General features: G+C 35.0%; 1 protein-coding gene across 1 annotated transcript in view; it reads left to right on the top strand.

Annotated features, from left to right (window-relative positions):
* Positions 1-22,331, top strand: part of PTPRQ (protein tyrosine phosphatase receptor type Q) — a 99,190-nt gene that overhangs the window by 12,754 nt on the left and 64,105 nt on the right. The window contains exons 10-19 of the mRNA XM_064731466.1: positions 1,093-1,306; positions 2,964-3,116; positions 3,233-3,412; positions 4,215-4,322; positions 6,716-6,997; positions 7,734-7,916; positions 8,586-8,687; positions 10,954-11,074; positions 14,779-14,939; positions 16,463-16,608. Coding sequence (XP_064587536.1) covers positions 1,093-1,306; positions 2,964-3,116; positions 3,233-3,412; positions 4,215-4,322; positions 6,716-6,997; positions 7,734-7,916; positions 8,586-8,687; positions 10,954-11,074; positions 14,779-14,939; positions 16,463-16,608 — 1,650 coding nt within the window. The remainder of the gene's footprint in view (positions 1-1,092; positions 1,307-2,963; positions 3,117-3,232; positions 3,413-4,214; positions 4,323-6,715; positions 6,998-7,733; positions 7,917-8,585; positions 8,688-10,953; positions 11,075-14,778; positions 14,940-16,462; positions 16,609-22,331) is intronic.

Here is a 22,331-nt window from a genome sequence, read left to right on the forward strand (position 1 = left end):
AGTATTTCCATGTAGCCTACTATTTTGCTATAAAATGCTGGTGAAGTGGAATCATACACAGTTTTTACCTCCTGGTACTTAGGTGAGATTGATGCTCTGTCTGTGCCTGTGGCTAATGTACCTCACATTAAAGGAGTAAAAATGTGGCTTTGCCCTTTCTCTGTCCAGAGTCCATAGGGAAAGGACTAATGTGTACTAGTTACATCACTGTAAAAACATGTCTTTCTGGCAATGAGGTGGGCCATATGTGTGAGTGGGGAGTGTTCCAGATGACAGCAGAACAATTCAGAGATACTTGAGTCCTGGATCTGGTCCCAGATTTTGAAGGGGCATGAAGATCTGGTACTAACACACCATTTTGTACCTATGCTTTAGCCTCTCTCTCTTTTCTGCTTTTGTTTCTCCTCTCTTTGTTGTTGTTGCTGCACTTATATCTGCTGCCATCCCTTTGCAACATTTTTTTCTTTGCATCTTCTGTCTTATGGGCCCCTATATCACGTTGCCTCCCCTACACTCTCCCTTTTCATATATATACACCCTTGTTTTTCTTTCCCCTTTTTTCATCAGCTTCTGGTTTTCTCCCTCTCCTCTTATTCCCTCTCAGAGATTTAGTCAGCCTGCTAATCCTTTCCCTGGGGGACTGGAAGGATCATCTGAAGTCCTTGTGTTTTCAATGCCTGCTGCCTTCTTTCAGGAGATAGTACAAATAAAATCTCCCAAGTTCAAATGTATATCTATTCAATATAGCGCTAAAATTATAGCTGTAAAATTAAAGACCTTACTTTAAAATTGCCACATTATTATAAAATACGTATTTTAAGAATTGTTTTTAATAAAAAAACATTGGTGGTGTTTGATTAAACAATAACCAGAATCAAATGTTGTAGGCTACTGGCACCTGAACATTTTTATGACAAAGCTTATATTTTAAAAATTATTCTAATGACCAATAATGTTTGTATGCTAAAATTTATATAGTATTTATCTGCATGTACAAACGTACAAGCATCATTTCTATATTATATATAAATTCAATTATATAATTTAATGATGACTAGGTTTGTGCTTTATTTTTATATTTCTAATTTATAGTATCTGATTGACTCTTTGGAACCATACACAATAAATGAAAATATCAAACTTTCTTCTACCCCTTGGAATTCAATGGAAGCAGACAATGATTTATATGAAGGTTCAGCTGAAATGTTTTCCAGCATTCAGACAGCTTCCCCAGTAATATTTACAAGTGTATCTGGTGATAATTTCCCTGATATAAATGGAGCTACAGAACTACATTCTGCTTTGGGTAAGATATTTTAGGATATTTTTCTACCTGCTTCTTTGTGCTTGAAGGACCCCCATCACTGTCCCAGATATGATCTTTAGCACATGGTTCAAGCAAATTATAAATGGGTCATTTGCTGGAGTCAGATTTTTTTACTACCAAATAACCTTCTGAAGCAAATGGGAATGCCACACAGGCAGGAACTAGCCCCTTGTCACCCAGCTGACCTTCTTGCTAGTGAAAGGAGCACCGGAGAGCCATCAGCCAAGCTGCATAGACAATCAGTTATTACAGTTGCCAAAGCAGGTGTGATTGTCAGGGATTAACATATCTCCAAGCCCTTCAGAGACCTTGATTTTTCTAAGCCTTTTGACTAATAGGTTTTCAAATGTCAGTGAAGGTAAATAGGTCAAAAAGTTACAACTTTGCTGTATGGGTTACAAACAGGTGGAGATGACCCCATGACATGGTGATGTCGTTAGTGAGTACACTTGTTCTGTATTATCAATGGACCACTGTTTCTTTACCAAGTATGGATATTTACAAATCATTAAGCAGCCCTCAGCTGACAGGCAGGGATTTCAAATATCACTCAAAATTTTTACAATGTTTTGGACAGTGGGGAGAAAATATACTTTTTGTTTTTTAAAAAATGATTTAATTAAGTCACTGAATTCATCTATATGCACCAGTATCTAAAACCAGAATTTAATCCTTTATTTTAAACGACAGTGGATATTTTCTGTGCTATGTTAATCCTGAAGAATCTTCTTTGTCGTACAAAGGAAATGCACAGCATTTAAATGTAAATCTTCTTTTTATGGCCTCATTCAGTTTGAGGTATTGAGTTGCTAAAAGATGTCTGTGCTGCTGAAAATTTATTTCAGCCAGTGTCTCTTGTGATCTACCATCCAAGTATTGTTTTATAGGAGTTATTATAGTAGTTAAAGCTGTTGACAGCCAAATTTTCAACAGGGCCTGATGTTTTTTCAATGCCCTTATTTTAATGCCCTTCTCACTGAATTCTGAGCCTGATATTCAGGTATGTGAGGTGCCCACACCTTTTCATGTTGCACTGGCATGACTATTTTTTAGCAGATGGTTTTGGTTAACGCAGTTGGATTGTGGCTGACTTTGAACTTTATTTTAGAGTGCACCACTCTCTTTGTGGGCATGCATGGCTTCATCATTCTACTGACCACAACTCTTCTGGTAAAAATACCAGCATGAAGGGATCTGTGAAGGCAGCCTTTCCAAGTATTGTTGTTCTAGCACCATTGGGATGGCAAGGAAGATGGAATTTGTCTTTCTTGATTGAAACTATTTAAAACCCCTCAAAAGCTCCATCAGTCTAGGAGCCATTGCTCTGAAATCACTGGACAGACTAGACCTTATACAAAAGTACCGTTTCCTAGCTTCTAGAGGATTACTCACAAAACCTCACAATTCTACTCATTTTACCTAAGCCTACCTATCTATTGCACACTGAAAAGGGACTCTCCTTTGGGGAAGTTAAAAGGTTGAATGCAGACTTTTCTTTTTATTTTTATAATTGACATATAAATTAATTCTTTGAGAATAAAAAAGTTCCAGGTTGCCATGCCAAAGTGAGTTTAGAATGAATAAGAAATAAAATTACTTTATGAGTAAGCAACAATTTCTCTCTATTGACTCATAGATATTCAATATAACATCGACATTTTGGCTGAAGAACTGTCATATGTTATAAAGGGCCTCACACCTTTCACAGATTACACAATTAGTGTGTCTGCTTTCACTGCTGTTGGAGAAGGACCACCATCAGTTCTTACAGTCAGGACAAGTGAACAAGGTAAACTGAAACTGATATTACCAAAGTTGACATATATTAATTATTTATTTCACTGAATGTTTGAATTTTTTTACTTATTTATTTACTTACTGTATGTTCTTGTGTTTTTGTTTAAGTCCCAAGCTCAGTACAAAATATATTTTACAAGAATATTAGCTCCTCCTCTGTCTTGCTGTATTGGGATCCTCCAGCAAATCCTAATGGGAAAATCACTCATTATACTGTTTATGCCATGGAACTGGATGCAAAAAAAGCATTTAATGAAACAACTTCAAACAACAGCTTACTTATGACAGGTATGGTGTCATTTAATTAAAAAAATATAAAAATTTAAACTTGCGAGTAAATTTTACAAACTTATTTTTTCTAATTTTATATTGTAGCCATTTGAAATATATGTGGATCAAATCTCACACATTCACACATGTTCACACACACACAACAAAACTGCATATAAAACCAAGGTTGGGACCCTACTCAGACTTGTCTACTGTGGAGGAATATGTAGGGTATGTGAGATGGGAGAAGAGGGCTGGTTAAGATAAACAGTAATTTTTTAAATGGTACAAGCAGTAATCTGTGAAATGGATTTCTCCTTGGAATATTTGCCTCAGTCTCCTGTTTCCCCATAGGAAAATATTCCTAAATCATCAAGTCTTTTTCAGATTTGCAGTTTTTTTCACAGTATTTATCTGACATCAATAACAATTTTCTTATTTTAAGGTAGTATTCTTTATAGTAATTGAAGCAAACACATTCTAATAGAGTTTCACTTATCATTGATGCTAATCAGAATAATGCATACTGATTAAATCCCCATATTTGGATGTTAATATATGTATCCTTTGACATACTTGACAAATTCTTTTGGCTATTTACGGGGTTGAAGCTGCCTGACTTACTTCAAAATCTGCTGATTTAACTTCATGCTTGTTTGACTGTCACCAAATAAACAGTACTTTGCATATTCTTTTAGCATGTATCAAAAACTCTCAGAACAGTATCCAGTACTATAGTTTTATAGGTAGCAATGACAAAAGAAGTCAACAGTCTTGCTGTGAAGTTAAGAATCAAGATGTTTTAAATTAATCTTTTCAGGTTTAAAAAAGTACACAGATTATAAAATGAGAGTCACAGCCTCCACCGCAGTTGGAGAAAGTGCTTTGTCTGAAGAGAATGAGGTGTTTGTGCGAACCCCTGAGGACGGTAATGCACTGTTTGCAATGATATATTTTCTGTACTGACGTTTGTGTCTGCTCAAAAAGAAGACTAGCACACACACACACAAAAGGGGGAACAAAGTGTATAGATAAAACCAATGTTGAAATTATTAGTCTTCTATCAGGCAGTGACTTCATTCAGATAATTTTTAGGTAAGTGCTAAAAAAATAGTAATGAAAGCTGTGGCATGACCTGCAATCAACTAATTTCAAATGTGATAGACAAATGGAAGGAAAGCTGCAGAGCTGAGGCTCCTCTCTCAAAACAATGTCCCTAGCACTCATCTAAATAATAATCTTTGTGATTCCATTTTATTGTCTTTTTATCACGTGTAAATTAGGTTGGTTTTGAAGCATATGGGCATTTCAGCAATTCAGAGACAATATTTCTATTTGTAGGCAAAGATGCTGATAAAGTGAAGATTTTTTTAATGCTGAATATAATAAGCAGTTGTTTTTGTATAGCTTTTAATAATTTTGGGACTGCTCAATAATTTTAATGTCAGGTATAATACTACATTATAAAGATTTTTGAATCTTCCTTTTTTACTTGCAAGGCAGTTCCTACCCATGAAGGCACTGGGGCAAGAACTGGAGTTGTCTTTGGCTTCTGCAAAGAAAACATGGGAATTTGATTTGCAGAGCAGAGCCATGAATGTTAGTCTTTTCTTGTTTGCATCAAGTTTGTATTTTCACTGGTTTCAGTGGTTATTTCCAGGTTTACTGAAGTAATCCAGAGGGTGGTTGCCCAATTTTCATTTATCTCTATCATTTTCAAATGTACTATAATACAAGAAAAATAATTGAGTGTCAATAAAGGAGGGAAAACAACTACAGGATTAAAAATCATGGGTAATTTTGAAGTTTAGGTGACTTGAATAACCACACAAAATATGAGATTAAATGCTGAAACTTAAAATAGTTGTAAATCTTTTAAAAAATTATATTCTCCTATGCTTTCACTATTTTTACAGAGGAAAGGCATATCACAAGGGAAGAAAATTACTTATATCAGTATTTTTCTCTCTGAAAGCTTACAGTCCCTTGCCTGAGAGTGTTAAAGAAATTTTTCTTAGTAGAGTTTCTCTGTTCAGAACCAACAGCCAACTGTTCATTCATTCATAAAAGAGCCATGCAAGGCTTGAGGAAACTAGTGAGAAACCCATCGAGAATTCTTGCCTTTTCTTTAAGGCTATCCATAATTGTTTATCTTCTTCTTCTTGTTTAGCTCTCCTGAAGTAATTCAGGCTGAGATTCATGTGTCCTAATTTTAGCCCAGAAACAGAAATTTGTTTGACTCTTGAAAGGAGAGATGCCTCCAAATAAAAGATTCACTACAACTGTCTTAGATAACTTGCATTAGGATGGAAGAAACTAGGCTGTTGCATTTAAATATTTTACCATGCCAGATACATGGCAAAATACATTTAAATTAAAAATTAATCTTCTTCGCATGGGAAATATTCATGTGGGCAGTCTTGTCATCCAGAAGCAGTGATCTGTTACAGTTAACACTTTCATGTGCTCAGAAATCAGGAATGAAAATGATTTGTGGGACCTTTTAGGCAAAAAAATTCATAATGAATTCTGAAATATCTTCAAATGGATATTTGTACACAAACTGAATCCTATTATTCTGAGTAGGTAGTATATTTTCATATTGATTTTACAGATTATTTCAGGGGTAAAGTGGTGAAGCCTTCAGAGGAATCAAAGATGACATTCAGAGCTGATTTTATTCATAAGTGCAGCCCACTCACTTCTTCAACACTTCCATGCCTTATTAGCACACTGGAGTCACATGAGCTCATACATTGCCAATAGATTTAACCACACACCACCCTGGAGCTGGACTTGCTTTGTGCATGACCTTCACACCAGAGTGTGCAAGATTTACACAGGGTTCTCTAAATGCAATTTAGTTACTCTGCATGGAGGCCCTCTCTTGGTTCAATAGTTGATTAAGTACTAAGGGTGGTTATTTTCAAAGAAAGCAGAGGACATTAATCCAAGTTTAAAGAACTGAATATGAGGAAGACAATGAGAGGATTTGAAGGACCAGTCTGCATGAGACTAGTAGCAAGAAGAAATTATTTTAATAATAAGTGCAGTTTCAGATAGATTTAGAAGTGGATGAGAAAAGAAATTCCAGAAAAGCTAAAGTGTCATAATGCAAAAAGATGCCTAATTTTAGGGGTAAAAAAGAGACATATCCAAATTAACTAAGGTAAAAAGTGGAAAGGCTTTGAGAACAAGATTGAGAAAATGAGCGTAGCCCTTTTGTTACAGTTAGGATCCAACGCCAGGATCCAATAGGTTTATGATCTCAGCTCTGTATTCTTTATTTGAAAAGGTTTTTTTCTGATTTCTGTGTTGCAGAACCAGATTCCCCACCTCAAAACTTAGAATTAATAAATGTAACTGCAACAGAAATAAATCTGAGATGGTTACCACCTGAGCAGCCTAATGGTCTCATTACTCACTATGAAGTTCTGTACAGTGATTCCAACAATTTTTTTATTAAAAATGCCTCATCTACAAGTATATCACTAAGTGAAATGAAGCCATATACTCTCTACAACATCTCAGTAAGAGCATTCACCAGACTTGGCTATGGGAATCAGTCATCTTTTCCGCTTCTAGTCAGAACTTCTGAAACTGGTGAGTACTTTTTAATGAGTGAAAAATTTTGACAAGAAGTTGCTTCATGATAACCTTTGATGTCCAGGAGATAAGTTTCAATAATTTAAAAAGTATTTTCTTACTTTGCCAGGCAGTGAGTTTGAATCCCATTTTTCTCTTTTCTAACCAAAGCAAAAGAGCAAGGCAAGGTGCTTGGTAAGGGATGGGGAGCCAAGAGCCCCGGGGTTCCCGGGCCAGATGAGCAGAGGTGTCACTAGCCAGGACTTGTCTCACCACCCTACTGCAAAGCACATGCAAGGCACAAGGCAAGGTGGGGCAGCCAGGGCCTGTCTGGAGTGCCAAACACCTCCTGCTGATGCAGCGGGTCTGAGATCAAGCCAGGAAAGAAATTTCACAGCTTCAGTGACAATAACCAAGGCAGACAGAGCGCAGTGCCAGTGGGGCAGGCCTGCAGTGGGGAGCCAAGCTGAGGCTGGGCTGCTGTGTCAGGCAGGGACTGGATCTGTGGGACCATGGCCAAGCGCAGCCATGACAGCGATGAAGATGAATTAAGATGATTTCTATATTTTTTTAAAGACTTTGTTGGTATTGTGTGTGTCTAAGTGTTTTTGATGTTCAAATTCAGCCTCTTTAAAAATGTATTTCATTAAAAAAATAGGATACAAATCTGAATCTGTTTAATTGAAACTGGTTTATAAGAATTCTTTCCAAATCAATGAAACTGACTGAAATCTTCAAATTTTTTTTCTTCTAGTTCCTGCTTCTGCACCAGAAAACATAACCTATAGGAACATCTCATCCATGGAAATTGAATTATCATTTTTTCCACCATCCATTCCCAACGGAATCATACAGACCTACACAATATATCTCGTGAGGACTAATGGGACTGAGCAAAGGGTTATAAACACTACCCTTCTGACACTACGTATTGCAGGCCAGTATATAATGATCTGGAACTTAGGGCAACTGTGAGTTTTTCTGGGAAGTATGCAACAGACAGAGATATCTTAGTTCATTGGTTGGACCTGATCCTTCTTGCCCTTACAGAAAGTTTTTTACTCCCTGTCCTGAAAAAATAACTTGTGTCCTGTCATAATGTGGTGAAATGGGCCTCAAATGGTGGAGTCTAACATAAATTTCATTGTATTTTAGATGATTAAAGTACAAGGAACTTCAATATCATCGTAACAAAGGAAACCTTCAAGTCACCTGCATATCTTTCTGATCTTATTCTGGATAAAAAAATTCCTTTTCCACTCAGCTTTGAATCTTTTCCTAAGTTCTGTCATTATTGCTGAGGTGTGGCACAGCAATTAATGCTGGGAGCTCAGTACACTCACTGCTACGTTTTCAGACTACAGCCAAGGACAAACTGCAAAGCATTCTAGGAATATGAAGTATAAACTGGTAATTAGGGCTTTGACCCTTCTTTTGCCAAGATTTTGGTGTTCCAAGCTTTCCCAATGCTTATTTCAGTCTCTAATGACACAGATCAGTGTGATAGGCTTATCCACCACTTCAAAAATACTTGCAATCCATTAAAAAACTTTGTTTGTTCCATTGAATCATTGTTTTATCGAATTATTCTTTTTTGTTTGTTTAGATTTAAATAAGTACACAGAATATACTGTAGAAGTGTCTGCTAGTACCACAATGGGAGAGGGTGTTCGTAGTTCACCTCTGCATGTACTAACTGATGAAGATGGTAAGTCAGAACAGAAGTTTCAGTGCATCATTTTCTACCTGTATTCTTAATTTACTCTTAAACTTCATGTCAGATACTTTTAAGTCTTTGCATTTTGTTGGAAGTTATATGTCTCCATTTCTATCTGTAACTATGTGTCTACACAGAAACATATTTATCTACCTATCCATCTATCTACCGATATATTTATCAGGACAAGCTGTATGAAATGCTGCAATTGCTGTGCCTGGACTTTTTATCTTACCAATATCTTATGAATCTGAAGTATCTTAATTTACTCATGCTATTTTAATCTAATACATGACATGGTAGAATTATTGTATTTGCTTTTTCAGTCATGTGAGACCTGGGGAAAGGGAAAACCACAAAAATGCAGTTTGGATGGTCCAGGGACATTTCTGTGGGGTTTCTTATATTATTCTAAGCAGATGCACGTACAGGTACACATAGATAGCTATGAAATTATTAATAATATGAAAATGCCCAAAGTCCATCATCTGTAGCACTGGACTTCCAAATTGAGCCGGGGCATGTGCAGCCTGAGGGTAGAACACAGTTGTTGCAAACCCTGCTAATTTTTACAGTGGGTCACAAACCAGCAGAGGAACCTTAAAATTATGCTTGTACTTTCAGAACACGATGTTGTAGTGCAAAGTTATCATTGGTCACCTTTCGAGTTTCTGCAGGGGAATCCTGAAAAAAAATTCATAGCAAAAATCTTAACTTAGGTGCTGTGAGTGACATTTTGGAAACGGCTGTGTCTGTTCCTCTCCTTTGCTTCAGCTGGAAATCTCTGGGAACATATCTAAAGGGGAATTGACCCAAGCAACTCATCAGCCACACTGTCAGTAAAAAAACTTTGTTCAAGAGTTATTTTGCTGGAGCAGACTGAAAAGAGCTAGATTCGATAAATCAATTGTTTTAACAGAGATTATTATTATTTAGACTAATGTAGTTTCTATTCTTTAGAAAAAAAAAATAATTCCCTGAATAAGAATTGTAGAATTAACTAGACATGTCAAAAAGATGACACTTGCCATATGACAGATCTTTTATTGTATAGTCACTGAGGATAATATAACAAGTAAAACACAAAATACAGATGTCAACATTTTTCACCAGTAAATACACTCACTGAATGCAGTGAACCTTTGTTTATGAAAAAATATAAAATAGTTTTTCTGTAATATAAGGAGTTATAAAACCTTTATGCCAACTTTCAAGATAGTGAAAGGAACAAGAAGTGAAAAACAACAATATTTATAATACACCACATGTTCCGTATTCACAGGAACACAGTGTTCCAAGGTTCAGACCAAATGTTTCGTAGATTTGCTAATAGTTATGCTCATATTTTCAATTTTCATGCATGACTACAGCTATGACCTGAATTTTTAGTGCATGATGCTCTTTGGTTTAATTTGAGAAAAACAAATATAATTCTAATATTACTTCATGGTGATGCATAGGTCCATGAATCAAGATACAGATAAAGATTAATTTCTCAATAACATGCTGATAATAAAGCAGTATAATTTATGCATGCATTAGTTATTTGTCCTCAGTAAAATTAATAAGAACCTTAGAACAAAGACAAACGTGGTCTAACATTTTCATTTATTTACAATGTTTCCCTGCAGAGTTGGGGTATAGTGTCATCTAGGGATCATCTTAAAATTAATTTTAGGGATCTCAGTCAATGCCTATCTTTTCATTTGCCCTTGCAACACGTTAAATCTATGAATGTGGTCCTTGTTTGATGGAGTGAATAGATTTTACTGCTGTCTACTATCCCTCAATTTTATCATCTCTCAATGCCATGCTTATCCACTTTTCCACCTTTTGGCACTTCGTATAATTCTTTACAGCACATTCTTTTCCTCAGGGGAACTATTATGCTGTATTTTCATGTGTTCATATCTATGAAGCTCTTGCTTTTATTAGAAGGGGAAAAAAATTACAGCAATGTACTTGGGCAGTAGGTGAATCACTGTGACCTAGCCATTGCTCCGTTTTCTCATGAAGTACTTTTTCCATTGAATCACAGAAACAGATGTTCTAACAACACCATGCAAAATCTTCTTTTATCATCTGTCAGAAAAAGGAAAAGAAGCTGTGCCTTAACTTTATGGGATGGATACTGTACCAGGGTGGTACAAGGTTAACTTTCTATCACAAATAATTCAAACCCTAATTAAGGATGCTGTGTATCCCACCGATCCTAGCTGTTTAACAAGGTGTTGTGTCCTATTCTCTCATTTTACAGCTCCAAGTTCTCCTCCACAAGCCCTCTCTGTAAAACAGTTGTTGGGTGTCACTGTGAAGTTGTCATGGAAACCTCCACTGGAGCCAAATGGAATTATCCTCTATTACACAGTTTGTGTCTGGTAAGATTTTTCTGCAAGTACTTCTGAGGATAAATGTTAATCTGTAACCTATCAGGAATGTTAGGTTTTTGTTACACAATATGTTGAATACATGTTTTGGGAGAACAAACATCCATCTCCAGCATTTAAAATACTGGACTTCTTTATATGAAAATTCAGACTAGCAAAAAAATGGGGGAAAAATTTCAGCATTTCATAAGCATTTCCAACATCTTTTTCCAAAGGTTATGCTATAGTAAGTGAACTCATAATTAAACTAGAGCATGATGCCTATTTCCATTATATTCTGATTTGGCCTGCTGCAAGGCAGGGTGCAAACCCATGCTGAATTGTCAAGGAGATTTGAAATAGGCTTAAAATAGAGAAATGTTGCCTCCTGTTATAGACAGTGTGTAAGAGCCATGTTTAGAGGTTTTGTATGTGCTATCAATTATGCCTACTGTTATATTTTGTATTTATTACATTCATTGCAAACACATATTTTTAACAGATACTTTTCATTTATTGTGTTCTAGTTTTTTCTATCTAACCATTTCTATTATTTTTTTTTTAGTCCTGTCATATTTTTTCACATTTACACAGGAATTTTGCTACTTTAAAACTTGCAGTTTCTGTCCTATTCCTTGCAAAACATAGTTTGGTCTAGCCATGTGACATTTCTTCAAAAATCTATATCTTCTACTGGAAGTGAAAATGGTTTTTATTGATCACTTTTAATATATTGCATTTATGTTTTACCATTTTATTGCCATTGCTAAGGTGCAGGAAGCAAATACTAAAGTGCATAAGACATGAACTAGATGTGCAAATCCTCAGTTTTTATGGACATACTGCTCTTGAGCTTACATTATTTTATTGTTATTTGGGGTGGGGTTTGGCCTCAGTTACTACTATTTTTTAAAAAGGATAATTTCTAGTTAATTTGATGATAAAGTGAAGAGGAGAAAGCTCTTCTTTCCAGAAAAGTAGAATTTTTCTTCTCTTGTTAGTTCTACTCTACTGGGAATGTATGTTGCTCTTTAAAATAATGACTGTCCTCAAGCTAGGGAAAAGTTACTTTATGATAAGGGCTATGGTTTTGATGCACTCTGTGTTCAAAGACTTGAGGTTATGCAACTTTGCATCCTTATGTTCTCTTATAACTTACTGCTTTTATTACTGTAAGAAAAGGTTTAGACAGAATTATTTTAAAAAAAGAAACAACTCTTAAAATATCCATATTTCTAAATATTGCAATTAAGCAACCACATAACTTCTTGCTGTAAGCCTTGCCCCTATTCTTTTTGCTCTGTCTTGTCTTTCCTTACTGTGCCATACCTAAATTTAGGCTTTAAGTATCATGTTAAGGCAAGGACATTGGAGAAAAACTCCCTTTGCCTTCAAAGGGGTCATAACTTCACTCCTTCCTTGGCAGGGAGCAAGGGGTGTGGAGGAAGGAGAGTAATTTGAAGTATTTAAAAGAGTTGTCTATACAGTTTCATCAAATGCCTTGCCGGGGGAGATTTGACAAGGCAAATTGTCATGCCATATAGTTGCTGCTCTTGGGAGGTACTCAGTATATTCTGGAGGAGACTGTTAATCCCAGTGCTTCTCAATGAAGCTGAAAGGAGAAGGTTACTACAGTTGTTAAATAAATGTTCCTTCACTTCATTAAATATTTTGCAACAGTTATAGAGAATTTGGTAAGCTTTCTTTAGCTGATTTGGAACAAGAATACACAATCAATAGAATAGAAAGGGTGATGTTTGCAATGTTTTCGGTTATATTTAATGGAATTTGTCAGAGGACAAGGTGGTTTTGGGTACTAGTAGATAGTAAAGCAAATTTCTTCTTTCCTTGAACCCAAAAACTCATACTCCTTTAATGTAATTTTTGAGTATTAAAGGTGCAATTAACAAAATTGCTGAACTTGTATGTAGCTATTGTTTTTTGACACTATCCTTTTCTGCAAATTTTTTTGAGATACTTATTGACTAAGTCTATTTGGAGGTATAGATTTTTAAGACAATATGGTACCTGTCTTTGTCAAGTGGAATTATGTAATTTCTTAGAATCTGTGTTGTCTCCATTTTTGAAAAAAAAAAAAAAAGTGTTTAAAACCTTTTATTATTTTTTTTCAGTAAAATTTCTTGGCATAACTTATTCTGGTAGGTACTTCCTCACTGTCTGTGAAGGCTGCACTTGCTTTGATCAGTGTTTTCTTATTTTTATTGCAATCTTTGTAGCTTCTAAACAGAATCAACTTCCCTTGAAATACTTCAAGTTTTTTCTCTTCTTTCCGTGCCTGGTTGTGGAAATGTTTTTTGGCAGCTCATATGTAAGAATGCAGTTACTCAGAGTAGAAATGTTCACAACACTAAGCTGTGGATTTTCTTCTTACTTAAATTATAACCAGATACGTATTTCCATACTAAGAATACATTGGGCAAAGATCCAGGAAAAAATATCTTTCTTTGTATAGAGTTTGATAACTGCAGCTGCAATCTCTTGTAAATTTTAGTGACTATTAAAAATGTCAGAAGTTTGGGAAAAATGTAAATGTTAACTTTCTCTGTTACCAAGAGTGTTTCCCATGTCAAGTGACATTCCACTCAAAATCTGAGGGTTAGGAAGGATTTTTTCTTTCATTCTCACACATTTTCTCATTCCAGTGGTTTTTTAATGTAACCTTATTTCAGATATATTAGATGGTGATCTTTGCTAATGGGACAGTCATTCAGTTATCAAAGGATGAAAGTCTAGTAATTTTGAATCACTTTTTTCTTTTTTTTAGTATTAGAACACATTGTCATTTGTGAAGAGTTTCACAATGATTTCTGGAGCAAGATACTTGCTTTTAATTATCAAATTATCATCTCTGTATGAAATCCTATTAGAGACACAGGACACCTACTCATACAGAAATCTTTGAAGGAATGGAATGTTAGGTTTTTATTTTCCTCCTATTTCTTTCTTAAAAGATTATGTTAACTTTACAAGGAATATAACACTTTTTGAATTCAAGTTAACTCTTTCTGTACCTTATTTTACTTTCTGATAATCATTTCATACCTATGCTAATACCAGCATTTTATTAATGTTACATCTTGCAGTCTTTCTAGGCGGGTTTTGACCTGACTGGAGTTCCATTCTGATCCTCTGCTACATTCCACCAGAATTAACTCAGCACCAGCTAATTCCTGTTCCATATCATCTTCTATTATTCCATTTATAACTTCAGCCTTCTGACCAATTTCACAGAGTCACAGTAGGGCATGCTCCCTGCTATAATCTTTTTATATTTCGCTATTCCTGTCCAGGGAGACAGTTTAGTTATGCCCTACTGTGTCCTTCCCAAGGGTACCACATATCCACTTGAAAGCAGTTAATAGATAGAAATACTTCTCCTTGATATTTCATGTAACCATTGTCTTTGTGATGTAATTAGCAAACATATTTCTGTGGGGTTTTGGGGTGTTATTTTTTTTTAAGAAACAACATGAAGAGCCCTACTGTGATGCGATGGTACAAAAGTTAGCTTCTAACCATAAAAGACAAAAATTTATCCTAGCCTCTTTTAAAAACCTAAATTACTTGTATTTAACACAATATTGCATTTTTCATTTTTGTTGCAAATGCTGTAATTATATATATAGAGAGAAATGGTGTGTATATATAGAGAGAAATGGTGTATATATATAATTAATAAAATAATTTTTCTTTAGGAATAAAATGTCAAAGAGGAGTGTAAATGTAACAGAAACATCACTGGAATTCACAGACCTAGAATATAACTGTGAGTATAATGCTTACCTAACAGCAAGTACAAGATTTGGAGATGGCAACATAAAAAGTGATACTATAACATTCAGAACTTCTGAAGGAGGTAAGCTTATATACAGTATGAATCTTTATTTTCATTCAGCCTTAAAATTCTCTCAGCCTTTTTTAAGATAATAAGGCCACTGAAGTAGAAGTGACATTTGTCTTGTAAAGGACAGACATTCTACCTGTCTCTGTGGCTCTATCTTTGTGTATACATGTATCTATGGCTCTATAAAATTATGAAAAGTATCGCTACTAATTTACCAAGAAAAGAAAGAAAGAAAAAAAAATTTCTCTTTAGGACAGATAAGATCAAAATAATTTCTTTCTAAACTTTGAAATAATTCATATTATTTTTGTATTATATCTTAATAGATCCTTGTTTTAAGCAGCTAACAATTTCTGATAGGGAAAATACTTCTTAGAGTATCACTTTTAAGTCTGAAATATTTTTAATTTGAAAACGAACACTGTCAGTGTTCATTGATTTGTTTATTCCATTTAAATAATTTTATACTTCCAACATGGAAAGTGATTCAGTTTAAGTTTTGTTTCTGGTTTTCCATCAATCATATTGCTATAATCTGTTGCAAAACAGATAGTATGCAGGTATACTTCAGAATCACCCTGCACAGATATCAACAATTCCCCAATACACAACCACTGGCAGGATAGCATCCCTCCAAAATCTATCTACATCATCAGGTTGTAGATATTCACAGTTGCTGTTGAAACTGGTATGGGAATATAATTTTACTTTATAGGGACAGACTTTAAGGAAATGGTGCTGGGGTTCCCCCTCCAATTAATATTTTGATATTTTACACAAACTAGAGCAGCACAAAGCAAGAGAGATACATAACTCATAGTGTTCAGTACTCTACTGCAAGTTCTGTAGAGCACTTTCTTGGATGGTGAGAAATATGGATTTAAATTCTCCTAAGCTGACTAAAGGAATTGAATTTAACTCTCCTACATCACTGTGTTACTGAGAAAAACCATATGCTGCTATTCTTTATAAATAGGAGGAGGGACTAATGGAAGTAGGCTTACAGAGGTCTTTCTGCACATTTAATAGGATGAGAAAAGAGGAAAAAAGATAAATTATCATACTGTTCAAGCTTAAGTAACTTGTTCACCTGCATGAGTTGGGAGCCTAAATTCTGTTTATAATCAGAGAGAAAAAAGGTTTAAATTTAGGTTTTGTGAAAAAAATAACTTTTTCCCCCCTACTAACTATATTTGGAGTATAGACACGTAACTCAGTTAACTTCCATGTCTACAAATTAGGTTTTCTATGTGCACAAAGCAGTAAGTACAGGAAAAATTCTATAAGAAAAATCTTATCTGTTTAAAAATGCAGCTAAATACAAATATGATTGAAAAAATGGTTTAAAAATTCATTTCACATATACAGTTTTAGTTCATTATTTTGTGAAACAGTTTCTACACCATAATCAGAAATACATTTTATTTGCCATAGGATGTTGTAAAATCTACTACAGTGGATGAACCTCCGGTATTAAGTGTAAAAAACCTTGAGGTACAAAAGCTTAAGTTATGCTAAAATTAACATTTTTGCAGCACCAAGTGATCCACCGAAAGATGTTACATACAGAAACCTTTCTTCCACATCAATAATGCTATTCTGGTCTCCTCCTCAAAAGCCTAACGGAAATATACTGTACTACTCAGTTTACTTCAAAAACAGCTCAGGAATATTCATACAGGTAAGCGTGTTTTTATATTCTTTTGTAGAAGTAAATTAAATGTTCTAATAATTACTTAAAGATGAAATCAGTTTTGTAGTTATCAATAAATTGCTTTTTCATATTTCCTTTATCATGATGTAGATTTTAAACTTACAAAGACAGAAGTACATCTTGTAATCATATGTTTTACATTGTGCATCTCACTGAGCATTCATGTCATATTGGCATTAATGCCAATAGATTTTGTGTAATATTCCATTATGCAAAGTTTATATGTAAATATATATATATATATATATATATATGTACACATACACCTAATATACATACACACTTTGCATATGTAGTGGATAGACTCAAGACCCACTACATGCATGGCACACCCCCAAGAGTGTTCTTTTAGTCTAATCTATCAATTTCAGTAAATTTCTATTTCTGGTTTTACTTTTTAATACATAATGGTATAGTATTGAAAATATGGAGGTAATGTGAAAGTAAGGAATGCTTTTTTTTCATATTTTTCTTATTCTCAAAAGGAAATTACTGTTTAGTATATTGAAGCAAAGATTGTTATTCTGAAGTTAAAGCTTAAAAGATAAAATCCTGTAAATAATATTTTGGAGATATATTTTAATTTAGCTTTTTTTCCTGATGCTGCTTTCATCCTTAATTATGCACTCCACTTATTAATTGTATATAGTCTTTTTATTCTACTTGCTGTGAATATCTTATAGTACAGAAATATAATAAGAGAAATAAGCTTCCTTTACAGTTTTTGGGCCACAAGTTTTACACATATGGAAGAAAAACAAGAAATATAAATTCATTTAGAAAATTATGTATGGAAAACAACCTTGACTGCATAAATTTATGATCAAGATATATTTAGGGTGAGGTATGCACGTTTTTGAGGATAACTAGAAAAAATATTCACAAATGTTAGACATAGCTGTGAGTGAATAATTGTTGACATACTTCAGTATATACATGTGTGCAGGTATGTAGTTGCTGGGCACTGCATAGTTTCAAGTGCAAGCAGGACTGTGCCATGAATTCACATTCTGATGAGATTAAAATCAGGGCTACAGTTCAGATCAAAGACTCTCTTTGCGCACACTGCTATGGCAACAGCTTTTTTCTTAAATCTCTTTAAGAGATTTAAGATGTAAAGTGGACAAATTTAAGTGGAAAAACTTTACATCAGTGCATCACCTGAACCAGCCCACCCTATGAAGGACACTTCAAGCAATTTTAGAGTAGGACTATGGACTTGGACTATTCCTGACTTTAGGAAGGTGTAACTCTGAGATGAATGAGTAAGGCAAAGCCGACACACTGAGAGAGAGAGAGAAAGAGAGAAAGAGAGAGAGAGAGAGAGATAAAATCCCCCAAGATGTGCCCAGGATTCTGTAAATAAAGAAGGAAGATAGGGAAGATGGAGCACTGTAGCATTGGCCCAGCAAGGTGAGGGTCCAGTTTTATTATCATGTGATGTAGTTAGGCCAGGAAATGATGGTGGCACAAGTGGAAGTTAATGCTACTTTGGCATATTATGTGTTGTCAGGACAAAAGTGCTGACAGTAGTTCTGTCAGCTACTGCTGACAGTAGTTTTACCTCTGTGTGTGGAACCTACCATTTTCATCCTTTTGACTTTGATTTCTATTCCATCCCTCTGCCCTCAGAAGATAAGTTTCAGCTGCTGTTGCATCTGTCTCTTACTGCCCATGGGATATGAGCATTAATCTCTCAAATCATGATCAAATCTTAATCTGTCTACTCCCCTTAACTCCTTCTGCCCTTCACATTGTGTCTGCTCACTGTTTATCTTGGCAACTACCAAATCTACACTACAGTCCTAATCTGCATTCCTATGGATGCAAGACAGATTTCAAACAGGTGAAAAAAAGCCAAATCATTTCTGTCAGGTATTTTATATTACTCCTTTTACAGCAGAGAAATGCCTGTGTGAAAGTCAGCCTGATGTGTGATTATATATATATATATGCATATGATATATACAGACAGTTGTAAGCTGCATGAGTATGCATACATATAGCTTACAGCTTTCTGTAACTTAGAACTATAACCATGTAATTGCTGGGTCTGCTGCTAAGTTTTGTATTGCACATATTTGGAAAGAAAGAATCCTTGGCTGAAATACTCTGTGTCAAAGTCACCATTCTGATTATATTTAACCAAACTTTATTTTCAGTTGGAGAAATTATACAGGAGAATTGAAAAAGTGGGTGATCTTTTCACATTTCACATTTTCACATTGCAGGCAGCCATTCTCTACCAGTCTTTGCGTCTTTGTCAGGACATAATGCCAGAGGTCCAAGTCTTAAAGCATAACTTCTAGATGCCTGAATAAGCACCCTTGCTGAAGAATATCAAGCAAATTAATATTTCCCAATGCTCTCATAGTCTGAAATAGATACAGAAGTCATACTAAACTATTCTGTTTTCTCAATTTATCACTGTCTGTGCTATTCTGTTGTCTCAGTTTATCACTTCTCACACATTCTCAAAATGCTCAGGCATATTAAAACCTAATCAACATAAACCACTGACTATTAATATGTTAAAACTAGGAAGGTAGTAGTTGCATAGTGCAGCATTTTGTTTAGGGAAAAAAATGCCCAAATACAAAAAAAGACCTGAGATAAAAGATGCAGTTTACTCTCTAACATGATGCAGAAATTTGAGTTTTCTGTCAAAAAGGGAAAATTTATGTACCTTCTTCAGTCAGAAAAATAATGTATAGTTTCTTTGCTTTACTGGTCTACATGAAAAATAACACTGCAGCTGTCTAGTCAGAAGGCCTGGGTTGCTCAGACCCAAGGTTCAAGACGAGAATAGCAGAAGGAAATATTTAGTGATGGAGATTAGATTTAAGGATTTTGGTAGATGAGTGGACTGTTTCTATGGGGATGCTGACAGTTGTAAAAGAAAATGTGTCAGAGAGGGAGGAATGGCTGGTAGCCAACTAGAATAAACCATCACCTGCATTAGGCTAAGTTCCAGTTCAGCATTATCTTTCATCTTCTGCTGTCATAGGTCTAGGGAAAATGCTACTTCATGGTTTATACACCCTGTCCCAGTGCAGTAAAGATCTGACATGTATGCTGACAAAGAGTGCTTCCTTCACAGATGACATGACACTGTGCCTCTTCTTCACCTCACGTCTCTGTGACACTGCCGCGTTCCTACAATTTAAGATTTCACTCTTTGCAATAGCAGCTTTGCAAGTTTTGCTCCACGATGCCTTGCCTGGTGCTTGAAGCAATCATAATGTCCATGTTCTCAGTCCTAGCCACGAACTAAATCAGAGACTCAATGGAAGTAACTTTCTCATGGCTAAATATGAATCTACGAAAGATATCATTGGCTTGAATGAGCTCCCTTATTCAATCTCTATATACTTCTGTTTTGATTAGTAAGAAAGTGGAAAGGTGCTAATTACAAACATAAATATATGCTTCAATAAATTTCCCCAGTGTAGGAATTTCAGTACAGATGAAAGCTGTCCTACTCTGACAGACCAGACAGGGGAACCAGGGGTAAGGACTGAAAAAAAGCCTATGATCCTTCTAGCAACTGAATATCTGACCCAAATCATCCAAACTCTACCTCAAGCCAAGCAAAATGGATATGACTTGGTACAGCTCAGAGTGAAATTCAACTTGGTCTACCCCTGGGATCCAGACAAGGGATGCAAACAATGTACTATAGTACTTAACAATCAAACATTTTCTTCACCTGTATGACCAAAGTAGGGATAAAAAGGGGAATGTCTCTACAATATACTGCAAATTTTTAAAAAGCTGGTCTCAGAATGGTACAACAGACAAAATGTAATAACTTCACTTAGGTTTTTAATGGAACAGGGAATATTCCACTCCTTGAAGGTTTGGATAAGACTTCACAGTATCACCACTTTCACCTGATTGCCAGAGTCAAGTATGTGATCCTCTGACTCAAACAAGAATGCAATACAATGAACCTAAAAAAGAAAACAGAACAGAGGTAAAAGCTTAACAGTGAAGAAGAGCATCACCATGTTTTCCTTATACAGCTAACTACAGATTTATGCCACTGGAAATGTCTGCCACTTCCTGAGGTGAAGAAGATACTAGTTTCTGCTGACACTTTCATGGCTTGAGTGTATTGCTTACACTTAGCTGCTTTTAATAATCTGATACTTTGCTATGTCAAAACTTCTTTCATGTATGGATGAAGAAAGGGACAGAAGGAAGAATTTCTTCAGCTGTAGCCAAAGATCCTAAGCTGTTTGCTTTCATCTACAGCCACAGTTAATTGTAAAACTTCCTAAAGTGTTCTATCCCCAGGGTACAATTAGTACAAGTTTCATCTTTTCTCAGTTTGTACCCACACAACTCTTCCTGCTCACTGTTACTCTTAATTATGTGCTCCTTTTTTTTTCCTGATATTTTGGAATTTTCCTAATATTTTTTCCTAATATTTTTTCATATCAGTAGTTAGAGATATCTCCTTGGGGTCCTCACAGTAAAGGAATTACTTCTTAAAATTGTTTTTGTTGACCCACCAAAACCCTGTTATTCCTGTTGGTTCACTGAGTCCTTAACTGCCAGACAGCTGCCTAAATTGTAAAGGTCTTTTTAAACTAAGAGTTGAATTTTCAGCTGTTCATATCAATAAACTCCCATTAAATCTAGGATCAAAGCCTGATGTGGTAGGCTTGACATTTTTACCTTAAAACTCAGGTAATTATTTAATGTCTTATTTAAAAAAAAATCTGATTATTACATGTTGTTATAAATTACTAACTTTTGCTAACAGTAATAATAATAGTAACAAAAAGAGGGTATTAGAATGCTTCCTCTGGGCCAGATGATGTTTTCTGTCATACCCTGCTTGAGTATCAGTGTTTAACTAAATACCTTAGAATCTGATCCACTGTTTCCTGTATCTTAACTTACCAAATATAACACAAAGCTCTTTCCAGGCTTTTTCAGTTAGGTGTGCAGCTAGTATGAAATTCAAACTACTTCTAGAAAAAAGTCATATATTAAGGTGGAATTTTTTGTATTTTGACTGATGTTGACTTAACTTAGTCTATTGGGCAAAACTAACAGTGTGTTTATAGTCATTTAATGAGTGGATACTCACACATTAAATAAAAATAAATTATACTCACAATTTGTGCAGCTTCTGTTCTGCATTCAAAACGAAGGCTTAAGTTTTCATTGCCAAACTGTTTACTTATTTATGTTATGTCAGTACTAGTGACTGCAGGCAAAACTAGGTCTTCAAATACAGATATAAAAATCTCAGGGAAAGTAATGAGAGTGTCACCTATAGTTTTCTGCAAAAATAAAAATATTTTGCTCATACAAAAAATTTGTGAAGTGTTGCATGAGATATATAAATTGATGTGTGACAGACATTAGTGACAGACATAAAGATTGCATACTGAACTATCAGTTTGCACAGTATGGATTCAACTGTGTGATAAAGCATATCAGGGTGACTTCTTCAATAATAACTTTCCTTATGAGAAATGTAATCAATTTTTCAGCGTGCAGTTTTAGCATTCCTGTACTTATATGTGGTATTTCTAAATTTCAATACCCAAATATTTCTGTTGCCTTTCTCTTGCATTAGTAAGTTTGCTCTTACAGCCTCTCTTTTTCAGAAAAAAATTTCCTTGAAAGCTAACTTGCCTTTTAAAGAAGTGGAGGGTGTGGATTTGATCTAA

The sequence above is a fragment of the Zonotrichia leucophrys genome, chromosome 1A (assembly GCF_028769735.1).
Source record: "Zonotrichia leucophrys gambelii isolate GWCS_2022_RI chromosome 1A, RI_Zleu_2.0, whole genome shotgun sequence".
Classification (NCBI taxonomy): Eukaryota; Metazoa; Chordata; class Aves; order Passeriformes; family Passerellidae; genus Zonotrichia; species Zonotrichia leucophrys.